Here is a 24811-nt window from a genome sequence, read left to right as displayed (position 1 = left end):
TTTCCCTACCACCATTTTGCTCAGTTGCTATTTGGTTTCCTAGTCTTTGCTTGCCTTCTGTGGAGGGATGGATAGTACAAAGACGGAAGACTAAATAGCTTTTTTCCTGAAGTTTTGAAAGGAAAATTCAGGCCCTAGTTTGACATTTATTTAAGCTGATAAGGCAACTGAATAAAGGATCCTACGTCCTTCTTCACCTTGGTGTTTTGTGACTTAAGTCAGATAGCGAACTAGTGTGATCTCGCTGAAAATCAATGTGTCCAAATGGTAGGGAATAATCCCTCCCTTCCCAAACAACTGATGCTGCCTCACTCTCAGCAAACTGCATATCAGGGACTGAGCTATTCAAATGCCTCCTGCTGTAAAAATAAGTTCTGTTCTCAGCCATGCTTTTTTTTTTCATGCTACTGAATTTGTAGGTTTATCTGACTCTTATTACTGAGACAGTGCCCTGCAACAAACACTGAAGTGTTTTCTGCCGGTTTCCTTAACTGAATCAGTTCATCAAGGTGTTTTGTGAGCTCCAGAGATGGTGAGAGAAATGGGCTGGGACTGTACAGTTGAGTGCAGCAGGGGCGGGATCAAGCTGTTAGTGGTTTGGAGAATAACCTTGTGCAGATGTAAGACAGCTTGTGGTGGTACAGTAAAGAGGAGGATACAGCTCTGTGAGTGAGTATGCAGGGAGCCAGAACCGTGTCTCTTTCTTCATCAGCAGTGACAGCTTAAATGCAAGTCAAACTACCGTTTTCTTCCAGCATGTCTCTAATAGCTCATCATCCTGGCGTAGGCTTTATCCATGAAGTCACAGGGTCAGTCCAGTGAAAGCTTTGCAATACTTAATTCCTCTTCACAATCTCCACGATTATGACTTTCCTTTTCCCCGTTTTTAGGTATTTTAAAAGGTCCAGATCCCAGATAGGATGGGTAGAGGGGACAAGGAGATGGTCAATGCTCATTACTTTGCAAATAGTCTTCAGTATTTGGTGGGGTGTTTTAAAAACATACTGCATTCAGAAAAAAGAAAAAGCTCTTCTGTGCTCCCTGCTATGTTAGATCTGTAATACTTTTTCCTTCTATTCCTTCCATTTCTGTAGAATTAGGCCTTGGAAGAAAATACACAACATTACTGCCACTTAAAAGGAAGCAAAATAAATGCATCTCTTAACCTTTTTATATACCACACAGAATCAAAAAAGTGCCTGAGTCCATTAAACAGATTGCTCATTTTCATTCTTAATGTTGCCACTTGCCTATTTAAACCGTTTTCAACTCGTGTTTCCGTACAACAGTAACATTTATTTCATGGTAAACTTTGATGTAATATGTGTGCATTTTGCATCTCCTTTGATATTTCTGCTTGCTCCTTTGCAAGGCCTTTGGCAAATGACTGGCTGCCTTCTGACTTTTTGTCTGAACGGATTTACTCTGTCACCGTTCAGAGCCGTGAAGAAACGGAAATAGATTCCTTGTTTGCAGCCAGTGCATTTCGTTCTTTTTAATAGCTTTTCTGTGCAATGTCGGACTAGCCAATAGCAGCATATAATTAGAACTGCTCTGGTTGCACTGGTATCTTTTGTATTGATGTGATACCATTTTTTTAACTTCCTTTTAACCTGTAAGTGGTGATCAAAGATATTTTCTAAACGTTTGAACTGCTGTTTATGCATCTCCTTGGCTCAAATGGAACGATTCATGTATGTGCTGCAGCAGATACCCCCATCTCCTGAATGGGTAGGACGCAACAGAAGCAGTTTTGCATCCTCTCTCCCCTTACAAATCTTCCACATATCCGTTTTTAAAAGTCATTTGAAATGGGCTTATACTGCATAATGCTCCAGTACATTTGCAATTATTGACAAAATGCAGTGTCTCTTACGTTTTGGTTTGCTTTTGAAGCTATGACTGGAAACAGAGAGATGAATTTTCCAGTGCTTTTATAAGCTTACAATTTTAGGATCGGCTTCCCTGGTTGCCTCAGCGATCTTTTCTGTTAACAGAACTCTCCCTTCTTGCTCACTCACACTGGACCTTAACAGAGAATTTCCATTCTAATTAGTTTTACCCTCAGAGTCAAGGAGGGTGCATTTAAAGTACACAATCTAGGGAGCAAAACATTAAAATACATTGTAAACCTCCCCTTTATACTGACTTCTGTAATGGAAAGTCATCTTTAAGAGGTGTGGATGAACTTTTTAGCTTCCCTCCCCACCTTCTGACTACAAAATAGTGCCTGAAATGGAGAGATTAGCTGCTACTCCCTGCCCTCCCTTCAGCTTTAGATAACCTTTGTGTCCTTCAAGTTAACCCCAGGGTAGCCAGCGCAGAAAAACGAGTTGTGGGTACCCCTTGTTCTTGATGGGGTAGCATTGTTTAGGCTTCAGATAAGAGATTTAGCTTGGGAGTTTAGTGGAATATATCTCGTGTGACACAGACATCTATCCATCTGTAAAATAACCTATACTTCTGTAAAAAATACAACCACCAAAACCACCACCACCAAAAGAATCCCAAAATAAAACCCTAAACAAAGGCCAAACCAAAAAACCTGATATTTCTCAAGAATTGTTAACTGAGTTGTCAACTTGTTTAGAGCAGGAGAACCTATCGGAAGAATTCATTAAAAATTGGTGTTTTCTAGATAAACTTAGGTGTGGTTATGGACATGTTCTGCCTTGTGAAGCCTGGTTCTTCAGGGGCCATTCTGTTCAATGAAGTGGTGACACTTTGTCTGTGTCTTTGCTGGTCATGCACTGAAGGACTATCCTTTGGGTTCCTGAAAACGTGCCCTAAGAGCCATGGGCAGATTAAGAGTATTTCTCACTTCTCCACAAAGGTGATAAGAGAATCAGAAACCTGTGAAAGTGACTGTTGCAAGTAATGCAACCAAATCATCTGAGCTGAAAGTTATGTTCCGTTCAATTTCTGTATTAGTCGTCGTTTGAGTTGCCATAATGCTAGTAATGTGGGTTTTATTTAATAAAGCATTTCTGTTGTGACTCACTGAATGGTCTCCAAACTACTTACGTTCATTGTAGACCTTTCGGGCTTCCGTCTTGCCTTTATTGTTTTGTTACTTCATTATATTTTTGCGTTTTCCCTCCCGTTGTTTCTATGCTGTGTTAAAACAGCTGCCAAACAAGAAATACCAAGCCCTTGCATTTTGTACAGAAATCTTGAGAAGGTATAAAAGAAGGGTCAGTTTATTTGTTCTGTATTGCAGCTGCAGTGAAACGTGGCTTTCTCTGTGTTCCATTAACAGCTAGCTACCCTTTCACTCTTGAGGACATGTGAATTAAGAACAATTCATCTGTTTTAACAGCATGTCTTGGATATAAACTGAAAACCTCACACCCAGAAATGTTAATATGCAGTGCTAGGCTCAAACACTGTGAAGTGTCTGTTGCCTAACAAATAAAATACAGAAGTGATCCTAATGTATAGAATTCATTCTTATTTATACTGTTGTTTTGCTTCCTGGGGTCTCTTTATAATGCAATGCCTTTTGTTTTTTTCACCAGCTGAAAGAGATAGATGCCAAAAAGATTATCAGAGCAATGTTGTCTTACGTGTGGCCCAAAGACAGACCAGACCTGCGAGCCAGAGTAGCCATATCTCTGGGCTTTTTAGCGAGTGCGAAGGTAAGAACAGATACTTCATTGTACTGTAGTAGTTACTGTTCATCTGGAGTTCATGCAAGGAGTAGGGTTTTCTTTTTATTATTTAAGGGTTTTTACAATCTTAAGATGTTTCCTTTATGAGGAGCCTAGAGCATTAGAAATAATGGGTTTAAATTGAAAGTGGGGAGGTTTACATTAGATATCAGGAAGAAGCTCTTCCTGGAGAGGATGGGGAGGCACTGGGACAGGTTGCCTAGAGAAGCTGTGGATGCCCCATCCCTGGAAGTGTTCAAGGCCAAGCTGGATGCAGCTTGGAGCAACCTGGTCTAGTGGAAGGTGTCCCTGCCCATGGCAGGGGGTTGGAACTAGGTGATCTTTAAAGACTCTTCCAACCCAAACCGTTCTGTGAATCTGTAATAGCTTAGATTTTTTAACAGGGGGTGTGTGCATGTGGGGTGTGTGTGTGTGGTTAGGAAGATGAAGACCAGATTTTTTATTTCCAGTGCTCACGTTAGTTTAGTCCATGATTTTCTCCAGTGCTCACGTTAGTTTAGTCCGTGATTTTCCATTGCCCATGACCTGTGATGTAAAACATTAACTGGCAATGTCAGTTAAAGGTTGCTTACAGATCTTCTCTTGTGTGGTGCTGGATCTGTCAAACAAGATTTCTTCAAGGCTCTGTGCCCGTTCTGAGCTCTGAACTTGAGCAATGTGGTGATACCTGCTCACAGCTCTTGCCGTGCTACGGAAAAGGGAATGTGAGCTGCAGTCTAGATTTTTCTCTGTAAGATGACAGTGGAATTCCTATTGTTTCAGGGACCCCTGGTGTCCCAATGAGAGAGAAGCTGTAGAACTTACTTTTTATATGGGACCATGCTTTTTTCTGCAAATTTTTCTTATAGTCTATTGGTTATGCAATAGAGGGTTGCTCTTCTCTTTGTGCGAAAGGATCTCTTATACTTTTGCCTGCAAGAAAATTAGTGTTTGTTTGTTCTTAGAAAGAAATAGGCAGACACAAGCTTTTTACAGGTTAATTGAGGATATAATTCAGATTTTGTGCAAGCCTTGTAGGTCGTGTTCAGAAGAGCAAATGTTAAATTTATGTAAAATTATCTTTTGCTTTTGAAGAAAAAATAATTTGATCACAAAATATTGGGTGAAAGGTTTAAGTTTCCTTGAGATATGTCTCTGCTGGATTGCTTCTAAGGATGGCCATTTTTACCAAGTGTAAGGCTGACATCAGTATCTTGCTGGGTTAAGCTAAGGTAGGTACTACTTGGCGATGAGTTTCAGCACTGGAGCTGGTTGCACTAGCAATTTATTAGCATTCAGAAACATTGTCATGTTACAAAAAGAGAGAAGAAAGAATTTCAGCCATGTGGGTGATAAGAGAAGAGAAAGGTACTCATTCACTTGGCCTGCAGAGGGAAGGCCAATCGTTTGGTGTACAGCTCTTCCTCCTGTGCAATCTGTCAGGTGCTAGCTGGTGCTGTCTGCAGTAGATATTTTGGTTTGTGCTGCTGTTGAGACGTTGCTGATAGTGCAGGTGACAACATGTGCAATATGACATGTCCACACAAGTAAACTTCCACCCTCTTTGTATGCCTGTGCAAAATACACAGCAATGCTTTCGATTACACTGAAGTCTATCTGGGAAACTATCTGCTCAGGATGCCGGTCCTGGGAGCAGTTGGCAGTGTATAATGTGTGGTTGTCCTCACAATAATATTTAAACGATTATATGCTTGGTTTGTTCAGGTTTTGTGATGTGTGAATGTAAGAATACCCCGTTTACCAGATGAATATGAGAATTATTCAAACTCATTTTCTTTTTAAAGCCTCTTATTAGGAATGTTGTTCATAATCTGAAGGCAATTTTGAAATAAATTTGAAGTGTGTTTTCCTTATTCTCTTCTGCACTTCCCCCACTTTCCTAATTCGTAGGGTTATGTGACACTGATGGAGAATGTGAATCCAGAATCCATTCCTGCATGTGGCAGCTCTGTACCTTGCTTTTAGGAAATCTTTTAATGTTTCAAGCAGCTTTCTGGGGTGTAATGAAAACAAAATTGATGGTCAGGAGGCCCGACTCTTGCAGATAGCTCTGTACTTGGTATTATACAAGGCTGTTATATCTCTACTGGTAGAGCTGTTTCTCCCTGTCAGAAAATCAGACACTTAATTGCTCTTTGGGGAAGTAACTGGATCTCTTAAGTATTCTCTTAAATGTCCTACTTCAGAGTCTGTACAAGGCCGCCTGGAAGCCCTGATGTCCGGAGCAGATTCTCAGAGCAGAAAAGCTGTTGAGTTTTGCCTAGGTTTTAGATGTCTGTTAAAGCAGAAGTGTTTTGTGAGAATGTTTGTTTTGGCAAACACGGATTTCATTGGGAAAACACAACAAGCTCTCTACAGAATATAACAACTGGCTGGGGTGAAGAATTTCACGGATGTCTTCTGGCTCTCCTTTGCTTCTGTTCTTTGTTTGGGCTGTTTCTGTCGTAACAAAGTGTTAGAACTCAAACCTTTTCAGATAACTGCAGTTCAACAAGTTGCCCCTCATCACCCGAGCTATGCCCACTCATCCTTTGTGGGGTAAATGTGTTTAAATCACTGCACGCTTTACGTGTCCGAAGGATGTGTGTGGGTGTTGGGGCATAGCTGACGCGCAGTGGTTTGTTACGGAGCTCGAAGAAGTCTTTCATACCTTTGAGCCCTGAACATCTGCTGTTCTTACAGAGCAAACTAAAGGTCACTTTGTCCTAGAGAAAATTAAATACAAATTGGTTTACCTGTAGCTTGCCTGGACGGTGTATAATCCCATGCAGTTTCCTTATCCCATTTGGGAGCCCTTTGTTCTGATTGCTCGTGAGGTTAATTACAATGTACTTGACAGACCACACAAGCAGTTTGTTGAAGTATCTCTGCTATATGGCTGTGTCAGAGAAGAATGCCAGCATGTCTTTCTCCCCACTGCAGTCCTGACCGGATTTCTTTGTTCACTATGGACTTGTCTGCATCTGAAGGATTTATGTCCTTATTATTCATTTTGGCTAAAGGCTGCTCGTTCTTAGGGGTTTTGCTGAGAGAACGATATGATCATGATGCCTGCTACTAGTCACCTTCCCCAGCAAGAAACAACTTCTGTAAGCCTTTTGGCCCATTTCTTCTGAGTTTGAAGTTTCACACCTCTGTATTTATAAAGTTAAGTTTCTAGTTAGAAGAAAAGATCCGAATGGTCGCTCTCACAGACACAGGCTGGAGGGTGACTTCAGTTTTATTCTAAGAGAACTCCAGCGAAATCACAGAGGAGAGGTAGGCTATCAAATCCTCAACCACGGAAAAATATAATCGGTTCACACCCAGTTTGACTGGACTTACCCACAAAACACAGAAAGCTTGGAGACCCTACCTCCTTGTCCTGCTGCTCGAGAAATCGTTTGTCTCTAAGTCTTCCAGTTCAGTAAAATGCAGTTTCAAAAGAAACGCCAGTTTGTGTGCAGCTACTGAAGAGCCTGCAGTTACACTCTGTCTTGACTCCTTCTGTGGGGCCCAGTCGCCTGTTATTGAAGAAATTATTGTGATTTTGGGTTCCTTTTTGTCTGTGTGTAAGCACTAGTGGTCTTGTCAGCCTTTGAAGTGAGCCATGGGTATGGCTGCTTATGGCTGGGAGCTGACAGGAGGGAGTCTGTTCTGGGGCTAGTAAGGTCTTTTTCTTTTTTTTGGACGATTTGTTGTATTATGACACACTTTAAATTTGTATCTTAAATATTTATAGCCTGTCCAGATGTGTATGATCTCAGAGATGCAATGAGAAGATAGGTGAGAGGAGTACACAAGGCTTTAGCTATGTTTTCAGGTGCATAGATTGTCCTGCTCAGGTTCTACACATCCGGTTTTTCTTTTTCCATATTCCCTCTCCCAGTTTTTGTCATCTCTACTTGGGATGTATAGTACATGCCTCTTTACCTTTCTGTTTCTTCCCTTTTTTCTTCTGTGGCACAAGAAGTAGTGGTGCTCGGGCTTTTGAGAAGCTAGATGAAACACATGGATATGACAATACTACTTGTCACCTCTGCCAGCCTGTGATGGTTTTTGGCCTCTTGGTTGCAGACCAAGCATGTGCTATTCGCCAGCCAGAGAAATCTTTCAGACTGTCTGCATTTCTGCTGTCTGCTAATTCTGTATGTTTTGGGAGAAGAAATTATTTGGTTAAGGAGGCAAGACCCAAGTGTTGTGTTGTTAATTTTGTCTGGTGCAAAAATAATGGTATCTATCTGATCGGTTAAGTATGTATGTATGATCTTGGTCTTTGAGCACTTTGTGGGCTCAGAGGGAGTTAGATAATTACAATAAGCCTATAGCAACTGATGGCTCTTCGAGAAGATTCGGGTGAAATGTATTTTAAATTTTTTTTTTTTTCCTCTTGCTGGAAATTGTACATTTCAGGTCATCATTAAATTCGATGAAGGCCTGAAGCCCGTTGCTTCCTCCCTCTTCTGGACCACATTTTATAGCTCCCTTTGCAGTCTTACCCCTGTAAGGGATGGAGTTTTCTGTTTACATTTCCAGAAATGGAGTTGTTGGATGTGTACATTTGTATTGGTCCAGAGATAAATTCAGTCATCTTCATGTCAACGTTTCTCATTGAATTATTGGCAAAAGAAGAGTTCACTGTAGACCAGTTTTATCGTGTTGGGGCTCAGCCTGTCACTAATTCATCATCTTTATTAAACAAGAAATACTGGGAAGAGCAAAATGAAAGATAAGACTGTTTGCCTTAAATGTAGCATAGTCCCACGAGGGAATAGATGATGATGCGTTGTCAGCTTAAAACAGTGTAGTCATTAAAAAAATGTTTGAACTTGTTTAAGCATGATGCATTACAGCATAACGTGACAGTAAATGGGGGTAGTTGAGTTGGGATGAGTTCATGGGTGCTGTATTTGCTTTCCAATAAAATCAGACAGGGATAAGCTATTAATTGGAAACGATAAATAGAAAATGTACAAATTTGTGAGAAAAGGGTCTTTTAAATGGAAATGGTTAACAAGCTTTCAGGCATTAGGAAGAAGAGGGAAACCTATATAGATACATGGCATAAAACAATTGTTTTGCTTGATAGTTTTTCATAGCGTACCGAGGTGTGCTTAAAGCTTGTTGTTCTGTGCTGGCCAATCTAGGCTACTGAGAGAGCTGTGAGTTTATGTAGAAGCCTGAAATTTCGTTTCCATTAATGTGTACGTGATCTCATTGACTTAACAAATTGAGTAGGAAAGGCCTGTTTCTAATCATGGCCTCTCACCTCTATTGCTCTAAACTTTGTAAGATTAACTTTGTTTTTAAATTACTGGAAAACAGACTGTCTTGATTGCTAATGAAGTGCAATACCATTCTGCCTTGTTCTTATTCAGGCTTTACCCTCTAGGAGTCAGAACAACTGTAACCTGAGACCAGGCTTTAAATTTCATTTAAAACTCTATTGGGTAGAATTATATTGATGTAAAAGAAGACACTTCTGCAAAATTGTAGGCTGTTACAGGTTAAATTAATTGCAAGTGGAGAACTGCAGTTAAAGAACACATCTCTTTTCTTTAAATGGACTTTAAAATATATTTGTAGTTGTACTTTTAAACTACCTCTAGTGTAGTATAGTCCACTGGAGAGTAAAATCCCTGCAGAGGGATTTGGGAGGATCTGCAGCAAATCAAGACAATCTGCATTACAATACTCCGTATATTCTACTGAGTAGTCTCTCCCAGGAAAACCTGCACTTTGTCACGTTGGTCATCACTGTAACACACATGGTTGTGTATTTGTCTCTATTAAGAGCAAAATGCCACCTAAAAATTGAGTTGCAGTGACTCTGAAGGGGAAGTAGGGTTTTTAGGTTGTACTGGGGAAGGGAGGGAGGGATTTGAATTCCAGTTTTGTAAAGATTCAAAATCTCTGTTAATGCATCCTCAGTTCTTCGTAGGGCTTCATGCTTAAGGTTGAAGCATGTAAGGGCACTAACTGTTCGTCTGCTGAGTACGGGTGAAGTTATCAGACGTTACTGTATGCTGCTGCTTTGATGGCATTTGTTGGCTTTCTGCAGGTAATGCTAACCTTCGGGTGGGTTTTTTTAATGGCGATTTCCACAACTCTGATCTGTTAGAAGGGGAGCTGTTGCTGAACGACTTGCACTGGTTAAATTTCCGAAGAATGTGTTTGAAGTAGGACCGGATCTTTCAGCTGTTTTCTCTTTTCAGTCACAAACTAACCAGTAATAATCTCCCCTAGATGCTGGCAGATGTCACCTGTCTCAGGAGTTGTCTGTATTGAGAATTTGGTAGTGTTCAGTTGTTTTTTTTCTTCCTATCTTTGTGCATTTTATAGGGAAGTCACAGAGGGGAAGAGGAGAAAATGGATTCCTTCCTAATTTGCAAATAATAATACAAAACAGAAAACAAACCAACTTTGCTTGAAGTCAGGTCACTGTATTTTAATGTCTGTCATGATTAAGATCGTAGGTCTTAACATAGAATCACAGAATGGTTTAGGTTGGAAGGGACCTTAAAGCCCATCTAGTCCCAACCCCCCTGCCATGGGCAGGGACACCTTCCACTAGACCAGGTTGCTCCAAGCCTCATCCAGCCTGGCCTTGGACACTCCCAGGGATGGAGCATCCACCGCTTCTCTGGGCAACCTGTCCTAGTGCCTCCCCACCCTCTCCAGGAAGAATTCCTTCCTGATGTCCGATGCAAACCTCCCCACTTTCAATTTAAACCCGTTACCCCTTGTCCTGTCGCTACAGGCTCTTGTAAAAAGTCCCCCCCAGCTTCCTTGTAGCCTCTTCAGGTACTGGAATTACCAGTTAACATACTTTTTTGGTTTTTAGCAGTTCAACCTTACTTTTGAATCTTCACAGTTAAAAGTGGTTTGAATTCATGAATTCCATTAATTATATGAAGTTGGACAATTTTGTGTTGATATGAATGAGTGATGTAACAATGGAACATTGAGACTTGAACATTTTGTGTTTTCTTTAAGATTTTCAGTGTTTTGTCACGGTACAGTTGTGCACATAAATCCTGCAGCTGATCTGTTTACATATCCAGCTGTCTTGGTTTTGGCATGTAGACGCCACTGTTAGAGGAGATGCACTTGGGTTTGGTGCTCTTACATACAGTACATCACTAGGGATTTCTGTTAGGCTGTGGGTATGACTTCGGTAATTTGTTGGAAAGCTGCTGTTTTTAATTTGTAGTGCCTCGTAGATGCTATGGAGGTGTGTTGTGCTGCTGTGCCAAACAGGTTACTGTAGGTATTAAGTTAATGTTTATTGTGATGCTGCAAATGGAAAGTGTTAGTTAAATATTGAGGTGATATTAACAAACCTTAGGGACAAAGGGTAGGTTAACTTCTCTTTGACTTGACTAGAGCCTTGGTTTAACACAGGTCGATTGACCCAGTCTTAGCAATATGCTGGCGAGTTGTTTCTCTCGTAGTAGTGGTTCTTCACCCTGTGCATTGACAGTATCACAAGGAGCAAACAACCTGTAATGACGACATAATTTAGTAGCATTGTGAGTATGTGTCACGCAGTGTCTACTTGATTCATTTCCTGGCCTTGCCATTGCTGTACCGACTGCTCAGCCTTTGCAGTGTACAGGTTTCGTAGAACAGAAATTGATATTTAAAAGGAGCCAGTGTGAGAGACTGAGTAACCCTGCTGTCTCAGGAGTAAAGACTTAATAGTATGGAGAACACTGTGCTTGAAAACAAGAGAGTCCTCTCACCCACGCTAAAGAACTACATCTAACAGTAGTACAGCGATTTCAGAACCAAGTCATGTTCTATATATCTGTCTTAATGCATATGGACTAATCGGTGTTCTTCTGCTTTTAGGCCATGAATATATTGGTTCCCTTCATGTTTAAATATGCAGTAGACAACCTCAACCAGGTATCTGGAAACATACTCAACCTCGGCGATGCGCCGAATACAGTGGCAACTGTGGCGACTGCTGTTCTCGTTGGCTGTAAGTGGTATTCCCAAACCCCTTGGCAGGGGTTAACGTTGTTCTGTGAGGTAGTGGGATCACAGAGCTTCTGACCTTTGGCCTGCAAACCACCTGGGGTGGTTATTTCATAGTTACTTCTATGGTGATGTCCATTTCCAGTGTTCTGTGACCTTGCTTCTGGTATTCCAATTAAAAAGATGAAGTAATGCTTACAGAAATGACTCGTGATTATGAATCCTGCCCTTCCTTATAACCAGCTGCCACAGAAACTGATGTAAAATGTGCGCGCAGTGGTTTGTAAATGAAAAATAGCGTAAAGTTTTGGACCAATTAAGTATAAATTAAATTATCTTTGAACCAAAAATGTTGACAATATATAAAGAATTAGTCTAATGTAATTTCATGCATGAAAGGAAGTTGGAAATAACATTATTTTAATTGTGTAAACTTTTTAATCCTTTTTTCAGATGGTATCTCAAGAGCTGGGGCAGCGTTATTTAACGAAGCTAGAAATGCAGTATTTGGGAAAGTAGCTCAAAATTCAATTAGAAGGATAGCAAAGAACGTTTTCCTGCATCTTCACAACTTGGATTTGGCGTTCCACCTAAGTAGGCAAACGGGAGCTCTGTCTAAAACCATCGACAGAGGAACGAGGGGCATCAGTTTTGTTCTTAGCGCTTTAGTGTTCAATCTGGGACCTACCATGTTTGAAGTGGCACTGGTCAGTGGAATTCTGGTACGTGTTGTTTATTCATGAGTTGGAATGGTCTTCTTCAGGAGTAATACTTTGGTTTTATTTTACCGAAGTTACTGAGTTGATAATAATAATTACAATTTACAAGGGAGTGATGAAAGCAACTACTGTTAAGGAGAGCAATCCATTATTTTCCAATATTAGTTACTTTAAATTGGCTTATTGGAAATTATTTTTACATTTAACGCCTGTCTTCAGGCAGTGATACTGATGTGGATAGTTTCTAATGTTTTGCTTCAGAATTGTCAAAAAAATGAAACGGGAAAAGTAAGCTGCGCACAGATGTGTCAGATATCTGGGTAAATACTGAGGAAGCAGAATATAAATGTTCAGGGATGCTGTGTCTTAGTGTGGTGAGGATAGAGGAGGGAGTGATTATTGGCTCTCTTCTCAATATTGTTTTTTGTGTGAAAATTATCTTTTAGAAAATAGGCTTCTCCTTCGTGCAGGTTTTAAGCTCAATTTTAAACTTTTCTTTTATAATAAACTTTTCTTTTATAATTTCTCTTATAAATCACACTTAACTGTCTCTGAAATCAGGATCGTTGTGTATTTTATGCTAAAATCTAAATTGTGATTGTGTAGCTTCGACTAAATTAAAAGCCAGAATCTTGTTTTGTTTATTCTATTTCTTTTTAGAAGGAATTAATTACATTTAAATGTAAAAATTTGAGTTAACCCAATACCAGCAGGCGTTTTGAATTTTATAACCTTTGGAAGTTGCAAATCAAGCTGGCTGTCAGCCAACCAGCCACGATGCTTTAATTCTTCTTCTTAAGGCTTCTCCCTCCTGATGTACCCTGAAGTAGAGAAAACGCTTCCTAAATTGTTTTGCAAGGCCATTTATTTCTTCTGCAGTCTCCAGCTTTCTTTCAAAATCCACCCAAAAAGCATGTAAACAAATACTTATTTGTGCTAACAGCACAAACAGCAGCAGCATTCATGTTTTACAGTGGCAAAAGTAACCTGCCAGTATCCTGTTAAATCTTAGCTCTTGCTTACCTCTTCCTGCCTTATCTGTGCCCTTCTCCTTCCTCCTTCCCTTTGAGTTTATGCCTGTATTTAGTCACAAGCTGTTCAGAGCAAGGAGTGTGCTGGGAGAGACCTTCAGAGGTCTTGTCTGGGGCTAAGCTGTCATAATTTTGAGACAACAGTGAAGTTCTGAAAATTATTATGACTTTGTTTTATTTTAAATCTTCCAGTATTACAAATGCGGTGCAGAGTTCGCTTTAGTTACTCTGGGGACGCTGGGAGCCTATGCAGCATTCACAATAGGAATTACACAGTGGAGGTAAGGCATGCCCTCAGATTCATCAGGCCACTTAGCATTGCCTCAGCCTGAACTCCTGACTCTGCTAAGCTTTTATTTTACAGGACTAAGTTTCGAATAGAAATGAACAAAGCAGATAACGATGCGGGTAATGCGGCAATTGACTCACTGCTGAATTATGAGACTGTGAAGGTAAGACCAATCTTTACTACTAAGCTCTTCATCTTACTTTTGTCAGCTTAAGGAAAGTGAGTCACAAGATTCATCTTTTATAGGGCTACATATCTGGAGCAATAGCATATTTCAAAAACATTCGTCATTTGAAGAGTACAACATGATATTGGTAGAGTAGCACAGAAGTTGTTAGTGGGGCTTGAAAAAAATCTATTTGCTGAGAAAGTGAGAAGTTTTTAATGACCGAGTCACCTTGACCATCAGTTTCTGCAGAATGTCAACTTACTTTAAGCTTGTCTTCACTTGTTTGCCCAATTGTCTTAATGTCAGCCTGTAATGTGCTCTTCTCAAATGACCACGCGTACTGTTTTCGCTGTCTGCTGCGGTTGGTAGCACTCCACTGCAATGTTTGCATCGAAGAACAGGTCTCCTGGTGGTTCTGCTGCTGCTACTAATAAAAAATCCTGTGGGCAGCTTTGAAATTGTCCAGGCTCGTGTTTGTTTTTTGCCTCTTCTAATTGGAGAGCTAGAACTGGCCAGATAGGCAGTGGAGCTGTATGTGAAGGAGGACGCAGAAGCAGACATGGTATGAGAAGTCCTGTGCTGGAGGATTTGCCATCATCATGGTAACAAGGATGTTCTAGTACATAAAGGACAGTAACTTTTGCTTCTTTTTAGTATCTAGTAGCAGCCGGTGTTTGGTTTTGACATTAATGGGGTAGAAGTTCTGCAAGACAGTCACTCAGGGTTACCAGGGTATGAGTATGGTAGGGATCTCCATAATGTCTCCTTTCCCGATGCAGAATGTGCTGGATTTGCTCTTGTCCTTTGTCTTCGCACACTAGTTTTTTATTCTTCTTCTCTCTGTACTTGAGTGCTGGATTTGCTCTTGTCCTTTGTTTTCACACACTAGTTTTTTATTCTTCTCTCTGTAGTTGTTAGAAGTGTTGGAGGGGTTGTGTGTGTATCTGTGCATGTAGTATGTTTATACTGAAATTTACTAGTTAAATGTGCAATCTAGTTTGTTTGAAAATGACATTTATTGTTTCTGTGTATATCGTAGTATTTCAATAATGAAAAATATGAAGCCCAGCGGTATGATGAATTCTTGAAGATCTATGAAAATGCCTCCCTGAAGACTACCTCTACTTTAGCTCTCCTGAACTTCGGACAGAGTGCGATCTTCAGCGTTGGCTTAACGGCTATCATGGTGCTTGCTAGTCAGGGCATTGTTGCAGGTAACTCCTCTATCTACAAGCTAAAAATTACTCTCCTTTACCTGAAGTCATCCATAATAGAGGTGTTAATTTTAATTCAGTTATGATTGATGTGAGTTTTGGGTATTTCTGATTCTTGTAGTATTAACTCCATGATATGTATTTATATATATAGCAGTAACTAGTATGATTTTATTAGAAATGTTTTAGAAGTTTAGCGATTAGAGAAATATACTAAGAAATGTAACTCTGGGAAATTTCTGTTGAAGGATTGTGAAAGACTTCTATAAATGCAAGTACTTTGGTGGACCTTCTACAAAGGTCCTTTCTTTTTACCCTTCCTCCTTTCCATGTTGGCAAGATTCCGAACTTTTCCCCAATGTGCATATACCTGTGTGCTTTGTCTCCAGTAGTTTTATTACCTCCACTTGTCTTAGATTAATAAGAGCATGTTAATGAAAGAGTTGTTTCCCTGTGTTAGTATATTTATCTAGTTTACTACATAGGTCAAGGCTGCTTGTTCAGGTGTACGAGCTTCAAATACAGTAGCTGAGTGCAGTATTGGGAAGAGGCTTAGGTAAAGCAAGGTGGGTTTAGAGTAAAAGTAATGATGCTTTAAACACTGTTAGCATCCAGATGTGTTTGAAGGGTAGACTTTTGTATCATGTTGTCGTCTTTGCATCTGCTTTGCTCTGTCTGTCCTGGCAGCTCTTAAGTTACACTGTGAATGGATAAGTCAGTAGGGGCAGTTTATGGCTGTCCTTAGGAAAATTTAGACTAGCCTTTAAGCAGGGTGGTAGAAATACAGCTTTAAATCATCCTTCTGGACCTTTTTTGGCTGAACTGACCCAGCACTTTACCTTCAGCTAGTGTGTCATCCTGATTTTTCCCTTGATCAGCATATTTGGTAGTAAGCTGCCCAGAGGTTCTCACTATGTGTTTTAGCAGCTCTGTTGCATATAATATGACAGTCCTCTCTCTTGATCGTGACAAATTCATGTCATTTGGATTTGTCTATAAGTGTACTTAAGGTTGTCTTTCCTGATTCTTGCTTTCATATTCCTCCCCTTCTAACCTATTTAGGCCCCGTTATGTTTCTCTCATGGCATTTACAACTTCACAATCTGATGCTTTCCATGAATTTCCTGATATGCTGCTTGTCTTATTTTCCAGGTGCTATTATATCTTTTGGTTTTAGTGAAATCCACATGGACATTGCCATTTGTTTCAGGCACCTTCCTGTATAAAATCTGATCTTCTGGGGAGGTGTTTTGTTTACTATTTAAACATCTGGTTTTAGAATGGGATAAAAGAAACTAGACTTGATTGACTTGATTAGTTTTTTTTAAATCTTTTGGTGCTTCCTAACAAGACAACCCTTCAAGTCTCCTTATTCTCTCACATCCATTTTGTCTTAAGGCAGCCTTTCTGTTGGAGATCTAGTAATGGTGAATGGATTGCTGTTCCAGCTTTCTCTTCCCCTAAACTTCCTGGGAACAGTATACAGAGAGACAAGACAAGCACTTATAGATATGAATACCTTGTTTACACTTCTCAGTGTAGATACCAAAATTAAAGTAAGTAGTAGCTTATTTTCCTAAAGTATCTGGGTATTTAATAGGGCTGTTTGCTGGCAATGCCATCATTTCACCCTGTTTGTTACCTTCCAGGTTTAATTTCTATTCAAGAAAGAGATGTTGTGTAAGGATGCTGTTCTGCCTCTTCTTTAAGTGCAGTTTAGTGCAATAGCAGCTGCTTTTTTCTTGCAGAAGCTTTTAGTGACAGCAAAAGTTGCTTCACAGGAGCTGTGTTTGTATGGAGATTTTTTTTATTTCAGTATTCATGCCTTGTGCTTGAATTTTTATTTGTAATTAATGATGCAGAATTTATTACTGCGAAAGAAGTTGTGAAGCAGAGTGCTTACAGCAGAAAATCCAACCTTCTTTGGGGAAAAGGAGCAACAAACCAATTTCACTTGTGTGGCGGATTATAATTATTTTCAACATATCCAAGCTGGAGTGTCTGTTTGCCTTTTTCTGAGCTGGGAAATGGACTGTTCAGCTTCTTGAACTGCTAGAGATACTTTCTGGGCAGCGTATAAATTCTTCTTTTAATAGGACAAAGAGCTGGCTCCACCCCTGCAGATCACACCACAGACTGCTGCCATCATCTTTGATAATGTGCATTTTGAATACCTTGAGGGGCAGAAAGTCCTTGCTGGAGTGTCTTTTGAAGTCCCTGCAGGAAAGAAAGTGGCCATTGTAGGAGGTAGTGGGTCAGGGTGGGTAAATGGACTACACCAATCAATGATGCAGATTTTGTTTCTTAAACGTCTTTGTTCTTGTGTTTTGCTGTTGTTGTTGTTGTTTGTAACGTTAGTTGTGTTTGGAGATTGTAAATGGCAAACCAGGAGTGTAACATTAGCTTCAATTCTTTTCAATTTCAGGAAAAGCACAATTGTGAGATTATTATTTCGTTTCTACGAACCTCAGAAAGGAAATATTTATATTGCTGGACAGAACATACAAGATGTCAGCTTGGAAAGCCTGAGAAAGGCAATAGGAGTTGTACCTCAGGTATACCGTGTGTCATTCTCCCCAGACAGTCCATCATAATGCAGTGGTATTGTTTACTACTTTGGGAAGTCACCATGCTTCATTCCCCTCCCCAGCCCCACCAGAAATACTATGTTTTTATGTGCATCATATAGATCCAATTTCTGTAACGTGTTTAAGCCTCTTCATGAGAACCTGCCTCCAGCTCTAAATGATTTAGCTTTATAGTTGATTGCCACCCATAATGAGTTTGCAAAGTGGTAAAAGTTTGTATGACATATATATTTAGGACACAAAATGTATTAATTCCATTTTTTTTTTAAAGAAGTTTCCCCAAATACTTTTACCTTCAGGCTTTGTAGAAAAATAGAAGCTGCTCTGTATTGATTTCTTTAATGGATTGGGGGTGGGTTTTAAACTGTTGTTCATGGTTTCTTGTTTAAAATCTCCTTTCCATAAACGTAGGATGCTGTGCTCTTCCATAATACTATCTATTACAACCTGCTCTACGGCAATATCGGTGCGACGCCAGAAGAGGTGCACGCAGTAGCCAAGTTGGCAGGGATCCACGATGCTATTCTTCGAATGCCAAAAGGTTACAACACTCAGGTTGGTGAGCGAGGACTCAAGCTCTCAGGTGGGTTCTTAGGCATTTGAGTTCTTTGTATCCCTTTTGTTACCTCAAAGTTCAAAGTGTGTAGCTTACTCCTCAGTCAGACTTGCTTTTAGTTTATTTACTTTAGAATTGTAAGGCTAAATATTAACACGAAGACTTGTACTTTAATGCAACTGTAGCCTACGAGGTATTTAATGGAATGTATTTTTGGGGGATAGTGTCAAATCATAGAATCACAGAATGGTTTGGGTTGGAAAGGACCTTAAGGACCATCCAGTCCCACCCCCTGCCGTGGGCAGGGACACCTTCCATAGCCCAGGTTGCTCCAAGCCTCATCCAGCCTGGCCTTGGACACTTCCAGGGATGGGGCATCCACAGCTTCTCTGGGCAACCTGTCCCAGTGCCTCCCCACCCTCTGCGGGAAGAATTTCTCCCTGATGTCCCATCTCAGTCTTCTCCTTTCAGTTTAAACTCTCGCTGTCCTGTCACTCCTGCCCTTGTAAAAAGTTGATATGTAGGCATGTAGATGCATTTAAGTAAAAATGATCCTTCTCATAATCTATTTGGGTAGTGGAATGTGTGTGAATGGAATTGGGAACTTTACGTATGTGTGCTTTGTGTATAGGATGTGCCAGGCTCAGATGTGTGCATCGAGCTTCCAAATTTGAGTTCTTAAATCCAAACTTTTAATACCTGGAAGTCAGGTGGTGCTTTGTTTTTGCTGTTGATAGAAAAGTGGGCAACGGGACATGTTGCAGTGAGGTCATTCTGGACCCTGTTCGTAATGAAACCTGAAAGACATGAAGGACATTTCTTACCCATTAATTGTGTAAGAAACAACATGAAAATGGTGTCTGTGTATCCCCAAGCTGTGGTTTTATATTACCCAACCTTGGTACTGAAGCAAAGCAGTTCAGGTTCTCAAAGTCCCTCTGTACATACGCACGTTAGCCAGGCTTTGCTAGGCCTGCTCGCCTTTCAGGGCCACTCTTGCAAAATTCACTTTACTTCTCTACAGCTATCTGATATTAAGGGAAGTAGGGAAGATGATGCTGGAAAGCAAACATTCTTCCTGTGTTAGAGTTAAGGTGAGGTGAGGGATCACATGGAAACAGGGAAACATCATTTCCTGTGTCCTTTTTCTCCTTTTTACTGGAGGAATATAGGATTTTAAAATTAGTCTTAAGTATAACTCTTTAAGTAGTAGCTAGATGCCACTGGAATGTTTTCAGTCTTGAATCCCTTAGGTTGAAGTTGCACTGAACAGTGGCTGTCACATAAAGATGACACTATATGTGCACTGAATGAAACAAAACAGATTACTGTTTTGGTTGAAGGATATATGATTATTATTAGGTGACTTTTATTATATTTTAAATCAGTCTCTACCTTCTTATAGCTTTTAGTTTTTCTAATAGATCCTTGATGCAAGATAAAATGGGTTACTCGTTTCATGAGGTTTCCCTGCTTAATTCACTGATGGCTTGGGTTCCCCTTCTCAGTGGGTATTACAAGAAGTGTAAGGTGCGTTTGCGAAATGAATTAAACCCGTTTCCTCTTGTTTTGAAAGAGCAGTTTTCTTCTGCTCTGACTCCCTGTACCAGACTCGGTTTATTGGTAGGCCGAGGAACAGGTCAGCTGTTTGCCTTGGCACGTAGGATGCAGTGGTAGAGGGCAGGCTGCTCCGCTCTGTTGGGTGTGAGGTACGGCCCGACAGGAGAGTGAAACTTGTATCAGTGAGTTTGGAAATGTCAAGGTACTGAGGTTGCTTGGGCTCCTTATTTTTAAGTCTGGTGAGGCTTCTTGTACCTCTAGTCTAAGATAAACACAAATTCTTGTTCTGTGCTTTTTTAATAATATTTTGTGGGAGAAATACGGGGAGCGAAAGCTCTTGTCAATTTAAGTGCTCCTCTTTGAAAGCCAGGCATTTTATATGCATGACGGAAAGAACGATGGGTTTGGGACCACTGGCACGGTGGGTGCCTCGGCGACAGGCACAGTGACAGGTAACATGGGTCCCGGGTGGGCGAGCAGCCGCAGTAACACGTGGGGCCAGCAAGGGCTGCGATCTTCATCTGTGGCCCTGGGTCTGTGAGCAGGTAAAGCTGTTGAGAGCAGCCATTGATCAGTTTAAAAAATAAGTAAATTGGACTGTCCCTATACACAAAAATTTGGTGTATTATAGATTTCTTTCTTCCAGTAAATAAACAATTTCTTTGAGGACTGACACTGGAAAACTGTGTGTCGGAAGTGCTATCTTGATACTTGAAGACCGGTGGATTTAATTATTCTAATTGGCAAGAACCTTAATACAAACAAACTCCCCCGTGGCAGTACCGTAGCGTGGATAACCATCCTCAGTATCTGAGTTTCCCTCCGCTTGCCTGGTACAAAAATAGGCATAAGGAAGTCTTAATTGCAGTGAGAACTTGTGTCAATTTAAATGATGAAGTAAGCATTTAGTGCGGCTCTTACTGGCCTCAGTGATTGATTCATCAAGAGTAAGTAATGAAAACCAAGCTGAGTTGGTGTTTTCGGGAGGAATCCATTTCAGTGTTTTCGAAGTGATGTGTAGTAGAGCTGTAACAGCCCCAAGCCCTGACTTTGAACGAAAAGGTTAACGTGCTGCTGTCCCGAGTATGAATGGGGAAGCATGTGAAACCAGCCTGTGTTACAAATGTAAGGAAAGACTTTGGATTTTGTTATTGTATTGTGTCTTTCAGACATGGATATTGTCGAGCTGAGAGTTTTGAACATGCTTTGAAGGGAAGGGAGACAGCCTATTAAAATAAACTGAGTAAATTGTACAGTTCTAATTGCTACTGAGGTCTGCCAAAGACAGTTTCAAATTTGAACTGCAGCATTATTATCAGCCTTTTAAATGCTTTATTAAAGCATGTTCTCTCCTGATAGGAATGGAACATTAACAAGAATAAAGTGGTATTAAATGGAATGTTTTGAAGTCTCAAATAAAACAAAGGAGAAGCGCATGAATGTGGAATGTGTTGCGTACCAAATATTTAGCAGACTTTAAGTTCCCAAATGCACCTGTTTTCCTGTCTAAAAGTTGTCCTAAGTTATTTGTGGGTAGATGTTGGCTCTAAGAATTGTGAAGGAAGGAAGCTAGTCTGAAACTTCCATCAGAAACTAACAGGCAGTAGAATGCATAATGAAGGTGGCTTTCTGTACCATGTTAATTGTGTTCTTTAATGAAATTTGTTAGTTAAAGCTGTTGGGTATGGACTCTTCAAATCTGGGCCATGGAGTGGGGAGTTACATTTCAGGGAGAGACCTGAAAGAAAAAATGTGTGCCAGATGTGTCAAATACATCAGGCACGGACAGAGCATCGTTTGTTGGCGAGAGATTCGGGATGTATGTATGCGAAGGTTCTGTATGGGTCACGGCTTAGACCAGGTAAATGAGCTCATACTCCCTGGAGTATAGTGTGAATTACTGTAGAGTGAGGTACTGTAGGTCGTCATTAGTTACCTGTATGAGGCTCTTGCCTTCTAGCATATACGAAACAGTTCTGTCTTCTGCTAAAACTATAAGCCGTCTTGAATCAGTTTGGATTTACCAGGGAGCAGGAACTTGTGTGATGTACAGACCTTTACCAGTAGCAGCTATGATGTATATTAAAAAAAAAAAGGGTCGGGAAAAAACCCACTTCAACCTCCAAACCAGTCATGTCTGCTGTTGAATTTAGAGTATCATGGTTGTAACAACTTTTTTTTTTTTCCCCCTGTCCCCATTCAGGAGGAGAAAAGCAGAGAGTTGCAATTGCTAGAGCAATGTTAAAGGAGCCACTTATTTTTCTCTATGATGAAGCCACATCATCTTTAGATTCAATTACAGAAGAGGTAAATTTGGATTAAAAAAACCCTGAAGTGGTGTAATGGTGGATGGCTGATTCTATTGCTTTTCCCTTGTTCTTTTCCTCTCAGAAAGAACTCTGTTCTTCTTGCCAGGTTGCTGTCACGTGTTCTGGTGTTGTTATTAAGAGATCCTGTGCCTAAGCCCTTTTCCTAAAGGCCAGAGTAGAGGCACTGGGTCTGTCGACCCTGAGACTAAGTGAAGAGTATCAGCGCTGCCTCTGGGTTCATTTTCTGGTTTACACTTTGAGGTCCCGTTCACTATGAGATGTTCATCTCTTGAAGCTGTTGCAAATACCTCACGTGGCCATGAAGCATGAGCCTTTCCAATCCACTTCAGAAGGTGTTTAGATGGCATCTAGTATTCCTTAAAAATGTCTTAAAAATAATTGGGATGTAATGCGGAAGAGAAACCCTCTTGTTTGTTGTGCAGCATCTCTGAGATGCGTAATCAGGTAGGTGTAACCTGTGGTGCTGGTAGTAATTGGTATTCACTTCACAGGATGGGCAGTGAAACATCAGAGCGTTGTGACACAGATGTCATGACACTACCACTGTCGCTGCATCAGGCTTCATAACTACTTCTTTGCTTAAACACAAAACTCTCAGCACCCGCAGTAATTTCACAAACTAATGTCATCAAAAACTAGAGCTAAAGCTATGTTTATGTTCACTTATGCAGATTATCAGGCGAATTTATTGACCTGTAATCACTAAATTATTTTCATTTTCCACACACAAAGAAATCAGAGTACAAACTACATCTGTATAGTACAGCATTCAGGTATAATACAGCTCCCTCATCGGAGCAGAAAGGTTCAGTAGACACAGTTCTACAGAACACGACTTGGATTCTTTCCCCCTTCTGTCTTGCTGTATTTATTCCAAGAATCGTAAGCAAAGCTGAAAGTTTCACAGCAACAATGCACTTTAAAGACAGCAAATGAAAGTGAGTCCTTCCCCGAGAGTATGTCTGATACTCAAAACGTTTCCCAACAGAGGCAAGCGTTTCTCAGGACAACCCATTGGACATGTCACTCATTGTAGGGAGGGCCCAGATTCGCAAGTAGTGCCACGTGCACCTGATTGCGCTTTGGGAAGGCGGAAAACTGCTCACAAAAGCAGCAGTGGATAGATAGGTAATCTCCAGGATGGCTTTATGTTCCACATTGGCATGATACTGTGAGGGGAATTTTTTTCTTTAACTTCCATGGATTGGAAAGTATTATTTCTTTCATGTGCATTCACTGTTTTCTTTGCTTTTGCAGTGTGGCTGTGCAGGGAAGTTTTTCCTGAAATCAAATAACGCTTCCTTTATCCCTTGGGATGTCTGCATTATTCTATGTATAAAGGGGGGTTTTTTGCAGTTTGAGGACTTTATCAGAGCCACAGATAATTCATACTTGGGATTCTCTGTAGATACTCATAGCTGTTCCGTACTGTGAAGCTATAGCAGTACTGGAGGTAGTTCTGAAAACTTATTTACAATAATTTGCATATTTCCAGAAGGCATTTTATTTCTTTTCATACCACCTAGGCCTGTGTAAGAGTTGTCTCTGGTTTAACTTTGCAGAATATTCTCAGTGCCATGAGGGACATCGTGAAACACCGAACGTCGGTTTTCATTGCGCACAGGTTGTCAACAGTAGTTGATGCCGATGAAATCATTGTGCTGGATCAGGTGAGGCCATCGCCCTCTCACGTGTGATTTTTTTTTTTTTCATGCCACGTCAGCATTTGTTTTGGCATCTGTGTGCCTGTTCTGAAATATTAAACTCCCACTGAGCTACTTGAAGTCCCATCTTTGGGAACGAGGCACGTTAGAAGGTTCTAGCCCAAGTTTTTTTTTTAATATTCCTCTTTGCAACTAACAGTGTATCAGTTGCAGAAAGCTGTACGTGTGACTGTTGTATTTTTACTTCATTTGCACAGTTTGCTTAATTATATGTTCTTTATATGGATTATGACAAATTTCACTTGATGCTCTGGGACTGGCTTAACGTTGCGTATTTTTAATTTATTACATGCTTCTACCAGATTAGGTTTCCTAATGTGTTCCCCCGATTTATGCTTCTTTCTCATTACTCAGCGAGTGTTTTTCACATACACCCATTGGTTTTCCCTTTCAGTGGAAGGAGAGGATTGCATGTTCTGTTTCTATGCAGATAAAACTGTTGTAGGATTGTTCAGTCTAATTCTGTTATAAATCTGAACACCATTCCTTATTGTACCTGTAGAGAAGTGTGATTATTCCCTTTCTGTATGCTTTTCTTGCAAGAGGAAAGAAAAAAAACCCTGAAAGTTTCAACATTCGATTTACTAATATAACTATTCAGCTGTTACCCCATATTCAGTCTGTCCTAAATCCATTTTCTTCTCTATTGGCCATCTCTGGCTATAGATTTAAAATAAACACATGTCCTTATTGCAAGTTCATCGTTACTCTTTTACCTGACACTGCTGAAAGTACAGTGCGCTAATCTGCCAATAATAGATGTTAAATTTTAGCTCTGCATTCATTTTCTCCCATTGCTATTTATATGCTTGTGATTAGAGGTGTATTTACTGACTAAAATATACATATGGAAAGGAAAATAAATTATTCCTGTAGTATGTTAAATGGTTTCATGGGGAATTGGAACAAAATCTTGTGAAATGGTGACACTTGCAACTATCTTTGCTCTACAAATCTGGGCTTTGTATGAATCTCAGAGATTCACAGAGTGGAAGGGG

General features: G+C 40.3%; 1 protein-coding gene across 1 annotated transcript in view; it reads left to right on the top strand.

Moving 5' to 3' along the window:
* The window catches only part of ABCB7 (ATP-binding cassette, sub-family B (MDR/TAP), member 7), a gene marked incomplete at its 3' end in the record, with an annotated part of 34166 nt that extends 10407 nt beyond the window's left edge, over positions 1 to 23759 (top strand). Inside the window, exons 4-15 of the mRNA XM_010152980.1 lie at positions 3519 to 3638; positions 11505 to 11637; positions 12087 to 12355; positions 13576 to 13664; positions 13748 to 13835; positions 14881 to 15055; positions 16454 to 16611; positions 17152 to 17315; positions 17481 to 17610; positions 18055 to 18226; positions 21963 to 22066; positions 23652 to 23759. Coding sequence (XP_010151282.1) covers positions 3519 to 3638; positions 11505 to 11637; positions 12087 to 12355; positions 13576 to 13664; positions 13748 to 13835; positions 14881 to 15055; positions 16454 to 16611; positions 17152 to 17315; positions 17481 to 17610; positions 18055 to 18226; positions 21963 to 22066; positions 23652 to 23759 — 1710 coding nt within the window. The remainder of the gene's footprint in view (positions 1 to 3518; positions 3639 to 11504; positions 11638 to 12086; positions 12356 to 13575; positions 13665 to 13747; positions 13836 to 14880; positions 15056 to 16453; positions 16612 to 17151; positions 17316 to 17480; positions 17611 to 18054; positions 18227 to 21962; positions 22067 to 23651) is intronic.
* Between the last annotated feature and the right edge of the window lie 1052 nt (positions 23760 to 24811).

The sequence above is a fragment of the Eurypyga helias genome, unplaced genomic scaffold, assembly GCF_000690775.1.
Source record: "Eurypyga helias isolate BGI_N326 unplaced genomic scaffold, ASM69077v1 scaffold3286, whole genome shotgun sequence".
In the NCBI taxonomy this organism is placed as follows: Eukaryota; Metazoa; Chordata; class Aves; order Eurypygiformes; family Eurypygidae; genus Eurypyga; species Eurypyga helias.
The sequence above is the reverse complement of the archived record's forward strand: the minus strand, read 5'-3'. Positions and strand labels throughout refer to the sequence as shown.